General features: G+C 44.4%; 1 protein-coding gene across 2 annotated transcripts; it reads left to right on the top strand.

The window, feature by feature from the left end:
* The first annotated feature begins 886 nt into the window (after positions 1–886).
* Positions 887–18,612, top strand: recql (RecQ helicase-like). 2 transcript variants are annotated; one of them, XM_041977727.1, is made up of 15 exons: positions 887–1,208; positions 1,321–1,390; positions 2,448–2,669; positions 2,747–2,926; positions 3,003–3,109; positions 3,468–3,666; positions 4,214–4,380; positions 7,199–7,280; positions 8,264–8,412; positions 8,682–8,799; positions 8,880–9,018; positions 9,725–9,816; positions 11,581–11,797; positions 13,000–13,129; positions 17,827–18,612. In XM_041977727.1, the coding sequence occupies exons 2-15, from the start codon at positions 1,366–1,368 to the stop codon at positions 18,409–18,411; spliced, it is 2,412 nt and encodes an 803-aa protein (XP_041833661.1). In that variant the 5' UTR covers positions 887–1,208; positions 1,321–1,365; the 3' UTR covers positions 18,412–18,612. The 2 variants fall into 2 exon arrangements, with proteins under 2 accessions (XP_041833661.1, XP_041833662.1); XM_041977728.1 differs by lacking the exon at positions 17,827–18,612 and adding an exon at positions 16,761–16,888.
* The last annotated feature ends 1,717 nt before the right edge of the window (positions 18,613–20,329 follow it).

Here is a 20,329-nt window from a genome sequence, read left to right as displayed (position 1 = left end):
TTAGCCCATTTCAGATGAAGGGCACCCCTGTTTGAGACAGTTTCACAAATAACTTTCTATTGTTAACACAATCAAAAGCTTTTGAAGCATCAATAAAGTATAAAAGCACTGATGAGTTTTTTCTCTGTAGTTCTTTTCCAAACTCTTCAAGGGCATATATGCAGAAATCAGTACCAAACTGGTTATCAGTAGAAATAAACTCATCTAATCTACCCAGAATAATACTCTCAGAGACTTTTAACAGAATACAAGCTAAAGGTCGGTAGTTATCTTAATGACAGGACCGACACGGTTTTTGTTTCTAACAAAACTTTATATATGATTGATTCTACATTGTTTTAACGAGTTAATTAGTAAAATAAGAAACAGGACGGTGGCGAATCAGCAACCTCAGAAGAGTCGTATTAAGTTTAAATAAAGTTTTATTTAAAAAAAGTACGTTTTTTTTAACTACACTTTAGTATAAACGTTACAAAATCAAGTACATTTAAAGCATGTTGTTAAATGGTGACATTAAAATTCGGTAATATTTGATATTCAGTGACTTTTAAGGGGTTAATGTACCGTTTGGAAAACAACAGAGCCTCAAACAGTTTTTTTTTGTTTGTTTTTTTTTACTGTCGGTGTTTCCGCTCCGTGTTCAGCATCCACTGACGTTTCCTACGAGTAATTTCTGAGGTTTAAGTGATTCAACGTCCTGTGTTGTTGCTTTGGGAAATTCTTCTAGACTAGGTAGGCTGTCCCATTTCACGAACGTTAAGCAGACTTCCAAGTGTGTAGACTACGGAGGACACTCTGTAGTCTACGTAGTCTACGCACTTCGAAGTGTGCAGACTGAATTGGGACACAGCTTGCTCGCAACACTTCCGTGTCACATGGTCGACACGTGATCGAGCAGATCGGCTCGAGCATAACATCCCTATCCGTAGCAACGTGGGTTCAAGTGGGAACATAAACAAGCAGCAGAGGACGAAGATGTTCATTTTTCTTTTCTATATTTATCTACTTTAATTTCCTGTTTCTGAATATTGAGTTGGACATTTTAACTTCGTCGGACACAACTGGAAGGAAAGGTTTTCCCGCCTTTCTCCACTGTTTTTCCTCAGAAGATGGCAACGAACCAGACATCCTGAGTTTCCCTGAAGCCCTCACCAGGAGCTACAGCTAATTAGCGGGAAGTTGGGAGCTCGCGCTGTTACAGGAAACAGGTGCACCACTGTCGCTAAGCTAGTGTCCTGTTAGCTGTGGTGGGACGTTTATATGACTTAAAATGGCCTGATGAGTCAGTTGTGAAAGTTAATCTGGTTCTGTCTCACACAGAGAAGTAAACCAGCAGCTGTTGCTGGGTGAAGCATTCAGGATAACATGGATGCTGGTGAAGGGACCAGAGGTGAGTATTTCAGTCTGAATATTGCTGGGATGTGCAAATCCAGTCCCCAGTTCACTGTTAAATGTAAAATAAATCCACATATCATCCACATTTTATTCCCAGTAGAAGATAAACCTCACAGATGATGAAACTGAGACATTTACCATGTCATGGAAATGTGATGGTTCAGCATTGTCTTGCTGAAATCTGCAAGGCCTTCCCTGACAGAGACGTTGGATGGAAGCAGATGTTGCTCTAAAACCTCCATGTACTTTTCAGCATTGATGGAGCTATACAGATGTGAAAGATGTGAAAGCTGCCCACACCACAGACACTAATGCAGCCCCATCCCATCAGAGGTGCTGTCTATGCTTTGCAGAAACTACCGCATATTTTCATCCAGGTTTCCACTTTGAATCAGAGCATTTTAAATGAGCTTTGGTCCAGAGAAGACGGCGCTGGTTCTGGATCCTGTTCACATCTGGCTTCTTATTTGCATGATGGAGCTTTAACCTGCATTTGTGGATTTCAGGGTGAACTGTGTTCACAGACAGTGGTTTCTGGAAGGCTTCCTGAGTCCATGCAGTGGTTTCCAGTAGAGAATCATGTCTGCTTTTAATGCAGTAGATCACCAGTGTCCAGATTAGTCCCAAACACACAGAGATTCCTCCTGATTCTCTGAATCTTCTGATGATATTCTACACTGTAAATGTTGGATCTTCAGAGTCTGAGGAACATTTTTCTAAAATTGTGTCCCAACTAATTTGGAATATGGTTATAATTGTAAAACAGCCGTAGTGTGGTGATCCTGCAGATGTTGGCTAATACTGCTACAGCTCCACGGGGACAGCAGGTGTAAGGAGGAGAGATGGGGTGATAATCTGTGGAGGTGTGAACACTGTCAACCATCCACTGAGAGAACCTGCGGCACATTTACACCTAATACAATCTTGCTGATCACTGTAACCATGTCTAACATCCTCCACTAGGATTAGGAGCTGGGTAGAATGACGTGGTGTGTCTGTGGATGACTGAAACCTTCGGACTCTGTGCTGAGTCTGCTGGTGTTTCCGGGCAGATGTGCAGGTGGAGCTGGACTCGGTGGAGGCTGAGCTGGAGCTGGTGGAGCTGCAGATCGCCGAGCTGCTGCAGAAACAAGCCGAGCTGACATCTAGGAAGAACGCTCTGCTGTCGCAGCTGGAAGACGCCTGCCATGCAGCTCGTCCATCTTCATCCTCAGCTTCCTCGAAGGCAGAGCCGGGGATGAGCCAGCAGGAGCTGCAGTGCTACGACGGCTCAGGTAGCGGAGCAGCAGGGCTGAGCTGGCTGGTAAGGAGACTGAACTCTGGACAGTTTAACAAGTTGTTCTGTTGGTAGATTTTCCATGGTCCAGAGAGGTGGAGCAGCACTTGAGGGACTCGTTCCTACTCTCCAAGTTCAGAGCGCTGCAGCTGAGAGCGATCAACCTGACCCTGGCTGGCCGGGATTTATTCCTGGTGATGCCGACGGGAGGAGGAAAGAGTCTCTGCTACCAGCTGCCTGCAGTTTGCTCCGAAGGTGCATACCGTTTTTCTTCGTGTACAACCAGTGAAAACCTGTTTACGTTATTTCTGCTCATCTAATCCCGGTTCAGGCTTCACACTGGTCATCACGCCGCTGGTGTCTCTGATGGAGGACCAGATCATGTATCTGAAGTCCATCGATGTGTCAGCTGTCATGTTGAATGCATCCAGCAGTAAGGTAAAGATTTGTGGGTCTTAATCACTAGGTCACCACTCCCCCCAAAAACTTGATTTCTGATCCTGTAACCAAACACGGAAAGATCTAGAGCCTCTCCCACCAGCAAGACATGAACACTTTAGATCAGTTTTCATTCTCTTAACCCTTAAACCTCCAGCAGATCTCTCTGAGGTCCATCTCTTCCACCACCGGGAGTGGTAGTGTGTAGCTCTGTGGGGTAAACTGTGATGGATAGCTACCCTTTAGGTGATCTACGGAGGTTTTCCAGGCATTTCTATCCCGTCCAGGAGGTTTACAATGAAGTGACTTTGACCCAGGGTGAAGCGACTGACGCAGCGTGGTTGTGGGTGTATTACAGGAGCATGCCAAGGCGGTCATGGCTGGAATGACCGATCTAAAGGCTCCGTTCAAGCTGCTGTATGTGACTCCAGAGAAGATCGCTAAGAGCAAGCTGCTGATGTCTCGTCTGGAGAAGGCCTACAACGCCAGCCTGCTGAGCCGTATTGCTGTGGATGAGGTGCACTGCAGCAGCCAATGGGGACATGACTTCAGACCAGGTGGGTGTGGGGGGGAGGGTTGTCACTAACCAGCTGTCCAATCAGCTTCTCAACCAGTCACAGTGTGCTCTTTTCTACTGTGTAAAGTTACAGGTTTTACTCTTTAACCAGGTGAGGTGGGTGGATCTACCAGATTTGTGTTTGAGAAGATATTTCTTTTACTATTTGGTGATTTTTTTTTCATTTTTATGTTGAACCTGATGTCTCATAAAGTAGTTCCAGGTCAATGTTCCCTCTGCAGCATCCAAGGCGTTCCCTGAAAGAGACGTCTGGATGGGAGCAGATGTTGCTCTAAAACCTCCATGTACTTTTCAGCATTGATGGAGCTTCACAGATGTGGAAGCTGCCCACACCATAGGCACTATTGCAGCCCCACAGAGATGCCTTGTAATTCTCTGAATCTGTAGATGATATCATGTTCTGTAGATGATGAAAGTTCCAATAGATTTAAAGTAAAGTGGATAAAAACAATAAAATCAAAGTTTATAATATTTAAAAATGACTGCTTCCAGAGTAGTACATGTGTTCATCTCTCTGATCTGTGTAGATTATAAGCTGCTGGGTATCCTGAAGAGACAGTTCCCTAAAGTCCCTCTGCTTGGCCTCACTGCCACGGCAACCAGCAGCGTCCTCAAGGACTGTGAGAAGATCCTGTGTGTGCAGCAGCCAATCACACTCACTGCCTCCTTCAATCGGACCAATCTCTATTATGAGGTAACCATAGCCACTGTACATACTCACCTTTCAGCCTCTAAATTACGACTCCTCAACTTATTTTTGTTCTGACATGAATACACATGATCCTCCAGCCAGAGTCTTTTAGCTAGAAGCTGGCTGTTACAGTAAACAGCAACTTCTCTTTCTGCTTTGCACAGTTAGGATGATGTTTCATCTTCTTTAACAAAGCTCAAGAGAAGGAAGTAAATGTATATTTTAGTATGTACAAATGTACCTGGATTAATCTAGAACTCACTGACACGACATTATGGAGCTAAAACAAGTTAGAAAATACAAATCCGTTTCATAAGTTAGAAAATACAAGTCCATTTCACAAGTTAGAAAGTACAAGTCAGTTTCACAAGTTAGAAAGTACAAGTCAGTTTCACAAGTTAGAAAATATGTGAGTTTCACAAGTTAGAAAATGCAAGTCTGTTTCACAAGTTACGAGTAAGTTTCACTAGTTAGAAAATACAAGTCCGTTTCACAAGTTAGAAAATACAAGTCAGTTTCACATTTAGAAAATACAAATCCGTTTCATAAGTTAGAAAATACAAGTCCATTTCACAAGTTAGAAAGTACAAGTCGGTTTCACAAGTTAAAGAATATGTCCGTTTCACAAGTTAGAAAATACAAGTCAGTTTCGCAAGTTAGAAAATATGTGAGTTTCACAAGTTAGAAATTGCAAGTCTGTTTCACAAGTTACGAGTAAGTTTCACTAGTTAGAAAATACAAATCCGTTTCACAAGTTAGAAAATACAAGTCCATTTCACAAGTTTGAAAATGCAAGTCAATTTTGCAAGTTAGAAAACACGAGTCACTTTCACAAGTTAGAAAATGCAAGTCAGATTTGCAAGTTAGAAAATACGAGTCACTTTCACAAGTTAGAAAATACAAGTCCGTTTTAAAAGTTAGAAAATACAAGTCAGTTTCGCAAGTTAGAAAATATGTCAGTTTCACACGTTATAAAATACAAGTCCGTTTCACAGTGAGAAAATACAAGTCTGTTTCACAAGTTAAAAAATACAAGTCAGTTTCACAAGTTAGAAAGTACAAGTCCGTTTCACAAGTTAGAAAATACAAGTCCGTTTCACAAGTTAGAAAATACAAGTCCGTTTCACAAGTTAGAAAATACAAGTCCGTGTCACAAGTTAGAAAATACAAGTCCGTGTCACAAGTTAAAAAATACAAGCCCGTTTCACAAGTTAAAAAATACAAGTCCGTTTCACAAGTTAGAAAATACGAGTCAATTTTACAAGTTAGAAAATACAAGCCGGTACTGAGCTTTTGTGTGATTGGTTAGGGTTTCCAAGAATTTGATTGAGTGTAAAATGTGATACAAATGTTTTGTACTTGTAAAATTTTATTTGTATTTTGAGACTTGCTAAATCACACCGTACTTTTTTTTTTTTTTTTGTTCCTGCACTTTCAAACATGGAGATATAAGTGAACAGACTTATGTCCCTATTTTAGCTCTGTAATGCTGGGCTTACACCAGAAGACTTTTAAAAGATTTGCAAAAGACTCTAGAAAACTACCAGCTCACACCTGCTCACATCTAAAGACAATGTTTAGAGTTTTAGGTCTCAGCCTAGTCTCAGACTGAGATTTAACAAAGACTGTGGATCACTATTTACGAGACTACAACTAGATTCTTTTAGCATTTTTCATTCATGTGATGTGTTGGACAGTTGATATCGAACAGGGCTGATTTGCCCACAGCAAAGCAAACAAGGGAAGAATTTCCCTCCAGGGAATTACACATCATTATTAAGTGTGCCTTTGCATCTCCACCATGTGTTATACCAACTCATCAGAATCTGGAGGGATGAACGATTTTCTATTCTTCTCTAATTTGTTAGATCATTATACTGTAACATAAATGATCCACAGCAGACATTTACTTCTTAATAACATCAGCTTCTCTTTCTGGACAGTCCACCGACGACGTTTCATCACCGCTTCTTGTTCGTCTTTTTCTTTTCTTTTTTTCATCCGTTTTTACCGGTGTTCTGTCAGGATTCCTATTTCTGCTTTGTCAGAGCTCATCTGTTGGTTGTTCATCGTGTTTTGTCACTGCGACTTGCGATAATATCAAACACAGTCGATATAGTCGCAGATCCAAGACTCAGGAAAGATTGACGTTAACCAGCGCAGATTACCAGCTTAAACCTAACGATTGAGATGACAGGAGCACGCTGTGACTCCAGTAAAACTCCTAAGATTTCCTAAAGACTTCTGTTTTCAGTCTGCGACCGTGAAAATCGTTTGGTGTGAGCCCAGCATAAGACTTCTTCAGCCTGTTCATTATCACCTCCTAGTTTCTGGATTTCCTTATATGGTCAAATCAGCCCAGTCCTGGTGGACGATGGTCATTACCCAGGCTGTACTACCTGTAGCAGCCTCTAACTTCAGGCTGACTGGTGATTTAAAGCGGGACCATGAAGCTAACAGGCCTTTGTGATGACGTGTTTGTTGAATAAGTAAAAGTCTGCATTTTTTGCTTCTACAGCTGCTCAATAAAGTTTACATTTACTCATCCCCCATCAGCTCAGCCTCAGCTAACAGCAAAGGTGTGTGTACGTTCTCAGCCTCTGTCTGTGTTTTACTACAAACATCTGCAGCTGTTAACACAAAGTTTACAGAAAACATCTGTAATGATGCAGCGAGTGCCATCCAGACGTCCTGCTGCAGTTTTTGTTGAGATGGTTCACCTGTTTGTTTTCAAGCTGCAGTCATTTAACCCAACAACTGTGTGTAGTCTACATCATTGTCTTTCTTTTTTGTATTAAAATATCTCGCTTCCTTTTTCCAGGTTCGGGTTAAAGATTCTGACAGCAATGCATCCGTCAGTGATATCACCTCCCTGATAAAGAGCAGATACAAGGATCAGTCAGGTACTGTTGGATCACCGAGTAAACACGCTGTAGTCTGTAAGCTCATATCTACAGTGTGTTTCAGATCTGACGAAGATTATTACAACTTCATTCCACAACGTTGGGTCTCTGTGTAAAACATACATAAAACCAGAATTCAATGATTTATGAATCTCATCAACATCTTTCATCCCCAGTAGGAGATAAACAACATGTCAACTGAGACATTTTACCATGTGATGGAAAATATGAGCTGATAGTGAATCTGATGCAACAACATGTCTGGAAAAAGTTGGAACAGGAGCAACAAAAGGCTGGAAAAGTAACTGGTACAAACCAGAAACACCTGGAGAAGCATTTAACAACTAATCAGGTTAACTGGCAACAGGTCAGTAACATGACTGGGTATAAAAGGAGCATTTCAGAGAGGCAGAGTCTCTCAGATGAAAAGATGGACAGAGGTTCACCAATCTGAGTCCATGCAGTGGTTTTCAGTAGAGAATAATGTCTGCTTTTAATGCAGAAGGTCCCCAGCATCCAGCCTTGTCCCAGCACACAGAGGTTCCTCCAGATTCTCTGAATCTTCTGTACTGTAAATGGTGGATCCTCAAAGTCTGAGGAACATTTTTCTGAAAATCTTCCACAATGTTTAGTCTAGTTTGTCTCATCAGACCAGAATGGGACAACATTTCTCTCCTAAAACTCTAGCAACTGGTCTCCTCACTTCCCAGACGTTTCCAACATGTTACAGGAAGAGGGGATGTTACACCATGCTGAACATCACCCTGGAACAACTTTTTCCAGACGTGTTGCTGCATCAGATTCACTATCAGCTCATATTTTCCATCACATGGTGAAATGTATCAGTTTCATCATATGATGTGATGTTGATCTTCTACTAGGGATAAAAGATGAGTTGTTGAGGTTCATAAATGACTGAATTCTGGTTTTATTTACATCCTACACACACATTAACACACAGATCCATCATGTTTGTTCCACAGGGATTGTGTACGTTTTCTCTCAGAAGGATGCAGAAACCGTGTCGTCTGAGCTCCAGAAAAGAGGTGTCCTGGCGTATCCGTACCATGCTAACATGGACCATGAAGACAAGTCCCGGGTTCACCGCAGATGGACCTCTAATAAAATCCAGGTACCGGGTTTAGTGCATGTGGACACACGGAGGTAAATCTGCTGTCCTGTGCTTGTTCGTGAACTTATCGTGAATATTTCAGTCCAAATTTTGGGAACTTGTTTCATTCTGAACAAAATTATTTAAAATGATTTAATCTCAGACTGTGTTTCATCATATGGATTTTTAACTAACTTGGTTATCCAGGTAACTAGTTGAGCCATAGTTCACCTACAGGTGTAGGGGTCATACTTCAGCGTGTTACAGGTGGGGTGTGTGCTGGTGTTTAGGTGGTGGTAGCTACAGTGGCGTTCGGCATGGGCATCGATAAACCTGACGTCAGGTTTGTGATCCACCACACCATCAGCAAGTCCATGGAGAACTACTACCAGGAGAGCGGACGAGCAGGTACGGGTTGTTTCAGTCTTAACCAGCTGGACTCCTCTGGTATTTCCAGCTGTTTATTGTCCCGTTCCTTTTGTTTTGAGGGCGAGACGACCGTCCTGCAGACTGCATCGTCTATTTTGGCTTCGCTGACATCTTCAGGATCAGCACCATGGTGGTGATGGAGAACGTTGGTCAGCAGAAGCTGCTGCAAATGGTCGATTACTGTCAGAACATGGACAGGTGACTGTGTGAGGATGGAGGACGGGTGACTGTGTGAGGATGGAGGACGGGTGACTGTGTGAGGATGGAGGACGGGTGACTGTGTGAGGATGGAGGACGGGTGACTGTGTATTGAAGACGAGTGACCGTGGATTGAGGACAGGTTATTGTGAGGATGGAGGACGGGTGACCGTGAGGATGGAGAACGGGTGACTGTGGATGGAGGACGAGTGACCGTGTCGATGGAGGACGGGTGACTTTTAGGATGGAGAACGGGTGACCGTGTAGATGGAGGACGGGTGACTTAGAGGATGGAGGACAGGTGACTGTGGATTGAGGAAGGGTTATTGTGAGGATGGAGCATGGGTTATTGTGAGGATGGAGGACGGGTGACTGTGTGGATGGAGGACGGGTGACCATGTGGATGGAGGACGGGTTATTGTGAGGATGGAGGACGGGTGACTGTGTGGATGGAGGACGGGTGACCATGTGGATGGAGGACGGGTTATTGTGAGGATGGAGGACGGGTGACTGTGTGGATGGAGGACGGGTGACCATGTGGATGGAGGACGGGTTATTGTGAGGATGGAGGACGGGTGACTGTGTGGATGGAGGACGGGTGACCATGTGGATGGAGGACGGGTTATTGTGAGGATGGAGGATGGGTGACCGCGTGGACGGCTTACAGCACCCTGAATGCATGCTGACTTTCTGGTGCTGTGTGAAGGTGTCGGCGCTCTCTCATGGCTGTTCACTTCGATGAGGTGTGGGACGATGAAGGCTGCGACCAGATGTGTGACACCTGCCGGCATGCAGAAGGTTTGGATCTATAACATGTTTTCTTTCCTGCTCTTTTACTATAAAACCCGGAACTGAAATGGATTTAAGTTGCAGGAAGTTTTAAATCCATCCCCACAAACTTGATGTCCAGAACCCGGCTCTGCACATGAAGTCAGTGGGAGTCCAGGGTTCCTGCTACATAAATGATGGTGGTGCACCGCCATGGTGAAATAAAAGCCGCCATGCCTTCAGAGTTATGATATTTCAGATGTTCTAATGTAGTTTTCACTGTATGAATGGATTCACACGAACAAAGAGTCTATTACTCACATTTACGGAGCATAAAAAGGAAAATTGTACTCAGGAAATGAAACGCTGCTCTGCAAATAACTTCATTTTGAAACGCAGCTAGTCTCAACTTACTGCCTGACTTCCTGTCCTGGTTCTACTGCAGCTCGCTCGAGTGGCGGCGAGGAGGTGACAGAGTGGAGGAAAACCTGTTACAGAGTCCAGGAATAGTTTGAACTTTGTTCTTGTTCTCGAGGCCGCAAGACCAAGAAAAATTTTATTTTAGTCCAGTCAGGTCATCCTCCACGAGACGCTTTGTCAACGCCGGGGCAGAAAGCCCCAGAAAGCGTGAAGCAGCATGTGGACCTGACCAAAGATTCACGGAGCCTTAGTATAGAGATAGCTAGGTGATTTTCAGTCAGGTCCTCGTCAGCCAATGACAAACTCTGTCCCAGGGTCTTTAAACTCATCTCCAGCTCTTCTTCTGTGGTGGAGCATTACTTTTAGGATGTAATTTTAGCTAGAAGTAGATCAAAAGTAAAGGAAAACTAAGAAACATGGAAAGACAGTAAATACTTCCTGTAAATCTGACCTTGGAGGGTACACCTCCTCCTAACTCCGCCTTCCATCAGCTGATTTCCATAATTGAGCTTCACTTTAATCATGTGATCCAGCAGAATTATACTGAAGTTACCATGGTTACATCCATCACATCATTCATCGATAACAAGGGAAATATCTGACACACAGAACAACTGACACTTGTCTTCCTCTGATCAGAACCATGAAATTGGGCAGAAAACAGTGATTTTGGAGGGAAACTGCGCTAAAAGGACTCTGGGAAATGGAGTTTTCCAGTATATGTGTTTTTTCACTGGTGGATAGAAGTTCTGGAGGCCAGACAGAAAAGTTAAAATGCAGAATTTTGCTTCTTTTGCTTCTGGTTCAGTCAGTCATAGTTGGAGATGATGTAACGATGGCGACATGGGTGGTCCGTGCTCATGCCGTGGGGCAAACAGGTGGATCCATTATTTGTTTTTACATCGCTTTCAGGTGCCTCCTGATTTTATCTTTAAGCAATAGCTCGACTTGTTTAGCCCGCCCTCTAACCCTAATCTATGCTGGGGAGGTTTGGTACAGAACCCGTCTGGTAGAAAATATATTAATCTGTGTCAGTGTGTTACAGAGTAGAGTTTATGGTTATGGCAGCTTGTAACCTGGATAATTTAGGTACACCATTCAAACGCAGCTTTTTTGTTCCCAAAAACAACAAATCCCATAAAAACAGTCACTAAAAACTCATGTTTTTTTTCTTAAAACCATTTCACTCATTGTAAAATATTTTACATCTGTTCAATAAATCTGAAAGATTTCCTTCTAAATTCCAGGTTGAGAGACGTTAAAATGTGGAAACAAGTCTGAGTTGGTGAACGCTTTGCCAGGTTTTCTATGTGAGGTGTTTGGATCATGTTCATGGCTGCATATTCTCAGTTTAAGCTCCTCCTTCTCTTGCAGGCTACAAGGACGTGGACATAACTGAACATGCCAAGCAGGTGGTGCAGATCGTGGAGTTGGCAGCATCCATGGATGAGAAGCTGACCCCGCTGAAGCTGGTGGAGGCCTGGATGGGCAAGGGTCCTGCCAAACGCAGGAAGATGATCCAGACCACCAAGCTGAGCCGGCTGCAGGTGGAAGCCGTGATCGTCCGCATGTTGCTGCTGGGATACCTCAGGTGACCTCTTGTTTGCATTCAAGCCTGATTTTCTGCAGGTCAGGATCTCTGTTTCTTTTTCAGGTGGGATTAATATCACCAATAAGCATGTTTTTTTAAACCAGTTTAAACCCAGACGGAGTTTCTGATGTTGCTAAGCTAAAGGTCAGAGCGCCACACAGTGACTCCACCTCTGAATCTGATCTGAAGGTGAATCCTGCCGTCTGCTGATCACTCCATGCTCTGAACAAGTCAGCGTATGTGCACAGAAATGTCAGTATGGATTGTGATCTGTCAGAGGTGGAGGAGGTCCAGTTCGAGTCCGGTTCAGGTCTAGTTCAGGGCCAGTTCAGGACCTGTTTGGACATGACCTGATCAGTTTATGCACAGTGATTTAAATCCATCCATCCACCCACCCATCGATCCACCCACCCACCCTCCTCCTGAGGAGTCCTTTATGATTTTCCTGGCTTGCAGGCGTAGTGGGAGGTGGCGGTGTGCTCCAAAGGGGGCAGCCAGTGACTTTCTGATCTGACTTCGCCTCCCTCTGCAGAGCTTTTTTTATCAGCGGCCAATCAGCCAGCCTTCCAGGAAGAAATGCTCTAGGTCAGGATGCTCTCAGTGGCTGCCCGGTAAGAGGTGAACAGCTCCCTCCCCAGGTTATTTCTCCTGAGCACCCTCAGGAAGCAGAGTCTTTGCTGTGCCTTTTTCATTCTTGTTGCTGAGTTGGCGGACCATGAAAGGTTATTTTAGATGAGGAATACCAGGAGCTTAAAGGCGTGAACCCTTGCCACATAGACGCCCTTGATGAGGCGGGGTCGAATCTGTTCTGCAGTTTTTGTGGTGTTCAGTGAGAGATTGTTCACTCAACATCACTCAGTCAGTCTGTGGATCCCTATAAGCAGTCTCGTCCCCCTGTGATCAGTCCACAGATGGTTGGGTCATCAGCGGGTTTGATAATGGTGTTGGTGGGGTGAGCTGGAGTAGAGTAATGGACTCAGCACTCAGCCTGTGGTGCCCCGTGCTGAGTGTGGTGGTGGAGGGTGAATGTGGGCCAAGTTTAACACTGAAGGGTTCGTAAGGAATTCCCTGATCCTGGTGCAGACAGAGGACACCCTTTATCAACAGGTCTGGGATGATCCTGAGGCAGAGCTCTGTTGTTGAGATGAAGGTTTTCCTGCCCTGGCCCGCTAGACTGCTAACTTCCTCTGTGTTGCCCTCAGAGAGGACTTCAGCTTCACCCCGTACACCACCTACTTCTACGTGAAGCTGGGCCGGAAAGCTCCTCTGCTGAAGAACCAGAGCCATGCCGTCCGGATGAAGATGAGGACGGCTGAGCCAGGACCTGCTGCGGTGAGTCCGTCCTGACCAGAGAACTTGCAGACCTGTTCCACATCATCTGGTTGGCATGGAGGAAAGATGTTTTAAAACTCAACAAAGACCAAACAGAAAACCTAACGTCTCATTCACTGACCAGCCGAGTTCTCCTCAGGGGAGAACATCAGGATGTTTGGTGGATAATGAGTTTTAGTTTAGTTTAATATCAACTTCTTCTCTTTACTATGATACTTTCTCACTCTATGAACCTTTAACCCTTAAAACTACAAGACACGTTTTTGATCCATTTTTTCCTCATTTTCAGTTATTCCTGCTACTATTTACCTGCTATCCTCACTAAACTAACTCCAGCTCAGCTGCTTTGTGGCGCCACCGTGCATCAGAAACGTCTTCTTGGCTTTATTCCAGCCATAGAGGAGCATTGTTTTTCTTCTTTTCAGACACACATAGAACTTTCTGCTCACTGGTTGATCTTTGGCTTCTCCTGATTGGACATTACCGTCAATCTAAGCTCCAATCCGCTGGAGGTTTAAGGGTTAAAGAGGTAAAGAGGATATTAGCTAGCCTGTGGAATAGTTCAGATGTAGCATCAAGCTGTGTGTAGAGTTCAAATTCAATGATGTTTGAGCAGAATTCACACTCAGTGGATGTAAAAAGTTTTAACACCCTGTTAGAAGGTTGTTTATGTTGGAACTGAGACCAGAATAACTTCCAGACCTTTCCCTCTTTTAATGTGACATTTGATTTCCTGAACAATTCAGCTGGAAAACAAACTGGTCGGCAGTCAGGTCTTCCTGGGTCGGACTCCATCAGCATAGAACAGACTGACTAAAATCCCAGTAAACCAAATCCACTACAGTCCAGTTTTACTGTGTTTGTATAAACCAGTTCATTAAATAGTGACCTAGCTAAGGAAACCCCTCTATCAGGACCAGAACCAGGAAGGAAAACCTCCATTAGAACCAGGACCAGGAAGGAAAACCCTCCATCAGAACCAGGAATAAAATCCTCCATCAGAACAGAACCCGAAAGGAAAGCGTCCATCAGAACCAGGGCGACGACCATCAAGAACTTCTTCCACTTGGACTGGCTCCATTTCCTTCACAGCATGATGCTGCCTCCACCATGCCTCACTGTGGGACCGTTGTTTCTTTTCTTTTTGGGAATCCATCCATCCATCCGTCATTTCTTCCTAGTCCAATTCAGGGCCGCAGGGAAGCTGGAGTCTATCCCAGGAATTAGCAGGTGAGAGGCAGGTCCAGGTTGCCAGTAAATTGCAGGGCCAACACAGAGACCACTCACTTATTGGGAGAATTCAATAAGTAACCTAACATGACGAGGTAACCTAACATGCATGTCTCTGGACGGTGGGAAGAAAGCCGAAGAACCCGGAGAGAACCCACAAATACACGGAGAACATGCAAACTCCACACAGAAAGGCCGCTGTTAGCCGCTGTGCTGACCACCTCACCTCCGTGTAGCCCGACTTGCTGTATTTCTGTACCAGACTTGTCTTTAATCTACCTCCAAGTCCAGATTAATAGAGATTGTTTGATGTAGCAGCACTTCCTGCAGCTCCATGGTGGTGCTGTAGGCCTCTGTCCCGCCTCCCTGACCTGTTCCATCAGTTTGTTCACTACCTGTTTGTCTTTCAGGTTAAAGGTGGAAAAGTTTGGAAATGATTTATTTATTCATGGTTTTAACTTCACACAAACCTGAAATATGAAGATTTCATATCCAGCATTGATCAGCTCAGTGATTAAAGACCTGGTAGCAGCAGCTGGAGGTTCTCTGAGATCAGATGATGGATAGAGACTTCAGCAGATTTCAGACTCTCCTCACCTTTTCTTCTTCTGTGGTTTTGTGTTAACGTTTTTTTTCAATCTCCTGTTTCTTAGTGACGTCTCTTACTATTTTCTCCTCTGGCTGATATCTGTCCTGTTAGTTTAAAATGCTCTCACATGTCTGGTATTTCTGGTAATGTCCTCAGAGGTAAGTCAGCCGACTCTTCAAGCTGGATGTTTGTGTTTTTATTTGTAGGAAATAACCATTGTCTCCTGAACACACGAGCTGATTCTTTTTATTAATTGATTCATTTAATCTCTAACTTCACTGTGACCTGAACGGCCGTTTTTACTAATGCAGGGAACATTATGATCAATACTGAATGAGTTTCAGTGTTCATGTGAATAATTTGGTAGAAAACATTCTGATCAGAAATTTTGACAGTTTTACAACCTCAATCCTAGAAAGTCAGGACTGTAAAATGTAAATAAAACCAGAATTCAGTGATTTATGAATCCCATCCATCCATATTTTACTCCCAGTAGACAATAAACAATAATAAAAATAATACATTTTATTTCAGAGCACCTCTCAAGACCCCCAAAGACATTAAAAGAACATTTTAAAATAAGGCAAGTAAAACTTTTTCCACTTCAGCCTGAAATATACATATTACAAAATAATTAGACTTTAGTGTTTTTATTTATCTTTTAATGGCCACTATGCTTTCAAAACTTCACTGTTTTTTAGAGGGGGGAAAAAACTCTAAATTATTTCCATAAAATGGAACTTTTGATTAATAAGAGTCCGGTTTTATTTATATTTTACACAGAGACCCGCCTTTGCTGGGATGAAGGTTGTAATATTCTTTAAAAATGGCTGCAGTGGTTGGTGTAAATAAAGATTTCGTAGAAATGAAGTGAAGCAGTAGGTTCAAGTCAATGTAGCTCCGTGTAGATCCAGGTCTGTGTAGCTCCGTGTAGGTCCAGGTCTATGTAGGTCCGTGCAGGTTTAGGTTTAGGTCTATGTAGGTCCGTGCAGGTGTGTAAAGGTCCAGGTCTGTGTAGGTCCTTTTAGGTCCAGGTCTATGTAGGTCCGTACAGGTTCAGGTTTAGGTCTATGTAGGTCCGTGCAGCGTATGAAGGTCCAGGTCTATGTAGATCTGTGTAGATCCAGGTCTATGTAGGTCCTTTTAGGTCCAGGTCTATGTAGGTCCGTGCAGTGTGTGAAGGTCCAGGTCTATGTAGGTCTGTGTAGATCCAGGTCTATGTAGGTCCTTTTAGGTCCAGGTCTATGTAGGTCCGTGCAGTGTGTGAAGGTCCAGGTCTATGTATGTCTGTGCAGGTCCAGGTCTATGTATGTCCGTGCAGGTTTAGGTCTATGTAGGTCCGTGCAGATCCAGGTCTATGTATGTCTGTGCAGGTGTGTGAAGGTCCAGGTCTATGTATGTCCGTGCAGGTGTGTGAAGGTCCAGGTCTATGTGGGTCCGTGCAGGTCCAGGTCTATGTATGTCTGTGCAGGTCCAGGTCTATGTATGTCCGTGCAGGTGTGTGAAGGTCCAGGTCTATGTGGGTCCGTGCAGATCCAGGTCTATGTAGGTCTGTGCAGGTCCAGGTCTATGTAGGTCTGTGCAGGTGTGTGAAGGTCCAGGTCTATGTGGGTCTGTGCAGGTCCAGGTTTATGTAGGTCTGTGCAGGTTTAGGTCTATGTAGGTCTGTGCAGGTTAAGGTCTATGTAGATCCGTGCAGGTCCAGGTCTATGTAGGTCTGTGCAGGTGTGTGAAGGTCCAGGTCTATGTATGTCCATGCAGGTGTGTGAAGGTGTGACCTCTCAGGTAAAGACTGTTGTTAATGACCTGCAGGTGAAAGCTGCGAGTGGAAAATCCAAAGAGGGAAAGAGATCAGGTGAAAGCTCTGGAGACTCGACTGTGTCCAAGAAAGCCAAGGCAGAGGTTCCCTAACACCCCCCCCCCCCTCCCCCCACCAAGAGGACAAGTCAACAAAGTACAGTCTATCATTCTTTACTCACTTCTGCTTCATGACCCCGCACCTGTCCTCACCTGTCACGTCTTCATGCTGCAGACGTTTCAGGCTTCCGTCCTGCTGATGTTTCATGAAGCGGGAAATTAAAAGGAGCTGCAGGCTGGAGCGACATCAGGATGAGTTATTAGCTTATTAGTTATTAGAAGAACTAAACTGTTACTGGCTCACCTGTTCCAGCTAGTTAACCTAATCTGTTTGACACATCCTTTAATCCTGACTAAGGAAGCATTTAAAAACCACCACGACAACGTCCCTTAAGGACAGGAGTTGGACGTCCCTGGTTTACAGGCAGTTTTAGACAACCCTGGTTACAGAGTGAACAGGGTGTACAACTTAAGGCCCGAGGGCCAAAACCGGCCCTCTAGAGGGTCTAATCTGATCCACAGGATGAATAAATATAACATAAAAGATATTACCTGTAATATTCTAATAAAATTAACTAATATTCTAATAAAAATAACTAATATTGTAATAAAAGTAGCTTATAATTTTATATTAATATTTTAATGAAAGTGACTAATATAATAAAAGTAACTAATATTGTAATAAAATGTAAAAATCTTGATCATGTACTTTGTACTAAAACTTTATTGGTAGGTTATTCTGCTGTTATTTTACTGGTCTGACCCACTGGAGACCAGATTGTTCTGGATGTGGAACCTGGACCAGGCGTAGTCGGAACATGTTTAGAACACATCTGACACCTTCAGCCTTCATTGGTTGGCCTGGTCATCGCCCCAGCCTGTCCCTCGCCTCAGCAGCATGCTTCATCTCACTAACATTCACCCCCCCACTGACCATCTGGAGACGTAGACTTTGGTTAATCTGACGGTAAGTGAGTCATCTTTTAGCTGCTGCTTCTGATGCTGGTTGTCATGGTTACAGGGCACATCAGCTGTTCTGGAGGAGGTCACTGTGACCTTTGACCCACCACCACCCAAGCAGAAACTGTTTAAGGAACAGAAGAACATGTCCAGGAAAGAAGAGCTGAAGTCAGGCAGGCTGACAGAGGAGGAGGCTGAGCAGGTTGCCGTCGTGTCCCGGTGTGTCGTTGCTGTAGACATCAATAGAGTAGACGATGATGGTCTCAGGACTTCACAACATCAGCATGAACCTTGTTCCAGACACAAACCCAGCAGCTGCAGGAGAACGAGGAAGAACCCCCGTTATCCTTCATCTCTGAGGTCTCCTTGTGACAGCCCCGCCCCCACGGCACCCAGCTCGCCATCGCAGGCCTCCGTCATCTCTGACACGGCGGCTGAGGAGCTCAGCGACCTCAGGAAGTACTATTGCAGGCAGCTTAGGAGAATCAACTACATCTCCCATGAGCACCTGGGGCGGCCAGTAGAGCCGGGGGTGTTGTCCTGCATCTGGGAGCCTCTGAGGAGCCTTCGCAGGGCCACCATTGGCCAGACGGCCCGCAGCCTGTGGATGCGGGTCAGCAGCAGGAGGAAACTGGTCCACCGCTGACGTGATGCTGCTGCCACGTGTTCGATCCCAGAACAGCTGATCAGAGCTGGACTCATCCAGAAAAATCCAAACCAGGTTCAGTTTCTGACCCTGAAACAGCCCCTCCGAGGATGGACCTGGTTTCTGCCTGATGTTGTTTCTGTTCTCACATCTTCACTTTCTGCATGTTAGTAAGTAAAAATAAATAAAAGATGAAATGTTGACGCTGTGGTGAGATTTCATCCAGAGGAGGGGGGAGGGGCAACAAACCCCTCCCCCAGTGAAACGCATCCAACCAGATGGGCAAGATTTGAAGCATGTAAATGGGTAGCTGCCTCAAACCTCCCAAAGAAGAGCTTAGTAAAGTATGTTACAAAAGAGAAAAACATAGGACAAAGATTTTGGTACACGTTATCTTTAAAGTGTCTAGTGATGATGTATTCATTTGTGTTTGGTGTGTTTACAGAATGGGTAACATCCTGCGTGACCGGTTGGACAGCACATTGTATCATGGCGCACACATACTTTCTGCGTTTTTCTTGCTTTTAGATTCACTTTGAATGAGGTTCTTGATGTTAGATATAGGTTATGGCCTAGAAAGGCATGCAAAAGTGCAATTATTCCTAAAATGAGAAAGATGCCATCCTTAGTGACTGGGACGATGTCGCCACACACTCCTACCCAGATAGCAAAACATTTTTGGCCCAGATGTGGCCTTGAGTACCAACACTCAGCCACATGTGGCCCACAAAGAAAATTGCAATAAGGAAGACTTCTCATATTAGGGCCACTTGCTTTAATCTAAATCCAGGCCAACAACTGACATCTGAACCATGTGTGGCCCACAGGAGACTTGCCATAATACAAGCTCAGCTGGCAACTGATGACCACTGGACAACCTCTGAAGTTGTAATGCAAAGAAGGAAGCTGCTGGTCCACTGGAAGAACAACATTGTCACTATTATAACAAACATGGAGAAGATGTACACTGACACAAAGAGACTGCGTCCAAGTCCAACAACCACAATGCATCAAACGATGTAATGAGCACCAGGTGGTGTAGACCTCCATGACCAACAGGCCTCATGATACAGGATCACCATCAGGTCCAAGAGGTGGTGGTGGTCCATTTGTTCATGGTCTCTCAACACTGCACTGTAAAGAGGTAGTTGTTATGGAGGGGACCATTGACGTGGTGGCACTGTGTCTTCTGTTGTGGTTTGACATGAAGCTATGATAGGAACAAGTCTCTCACTGGCCTATCAACACGGAACGGGTTCCTGAGATGTTGTTTTGGTGATAAATGCACCACCCATGCCAGTGAGGTATGCAAAACACAGTTGCATTCACAGTAACCTGAGGAGTTATGAAGATCCCAGCTTTCCCTGGTGGCCTCTTTAGGCTTGTGCATCATGCTGCTAGCAGCACCCGGACAACACGGTGCATTGACAGACATTTAGTTCCACCTCTGTTGCAACATTACAAATATTTTCTAATGAAAATAGAAATGAGTCAAAGTTTCTGTTTCTACAAGTTCTGAATTGAAAGTTTTATGGAGTTTAAAGTTGTGCTCTACTCTCTTTTATTTCCTGTTCGCCACCCATCCTCCGTTCCTTTCTTCATTTCATGTCCTCTTCTCCAGCTCGGAGGACGGATGGCTAATATTCCCAGCTCTGACATTTATCTCTCTCCTGGAACCTTCTGTTCCCTGAGAAGAACAAAGGGGAGATTTTCCACATCTGTTGGTTGTCTGAAAGTTTCTCTTTTGTTTGAAGAAGCAGCTTAATGCTGCAGGTTTCCTGGTTCTCACCGACCTGTAGCCATGCAGGAGAGCTGCAGTGAGCTGTTTCCAGATCAGCTTTCAGAAGGTCTCCGGCTGAACGACGGACTCACCTTTTACTCTGTATCTTCTCTGATTCGGTTATTTTCAGATGACATG

Source organism: Melanotaenia boesemani, chromosome 23, assembly GCF_017639745.1.
Source record: "Melanotaenia boesemani isolate fMelBoe1 chromosome 23, fMelBoe1.pri, whole genome shotgun sequence".
NCBI classification, from domain to species: domain Eukaryota; kingdom Metazoa; phylum Chordata; class Actinopteri; order Atheriniformes; family Melanotaeniidae; genus Melanotaenia; species Melanotaenia boesemani.
Note: the sequence above shows the minus strand (reverse complement) of the source record. Positions and strands in the feature narration are given on the sequence as shown.

What these genes read in the sequence shown, in the direction of transcription:
- recql (XM_041977727.1), top strand. Translation starts at nt 1,366, where the DNA reads ATGGATGCTGGTGAAGGGACCAGAG. An exon ending in TGCTGGTGAAGGGACCAGAG is followed by an intron (nt 1,391 to 2,447) that starts GTGAGTATTTCA and finishes GTTTCCGGGCAG; the next exon opens with ATGTGCAGGTGGAGCTGGAC. An exon ending in TACTGTCAGAACATGGACAG is followed by an intron (nt 9,019 to 9,724) that starts GTGACTGTGTGA and finishes TGCTGTGTGAAG; the next exon opens with GTGTCGGCGCTCTCTCATGG.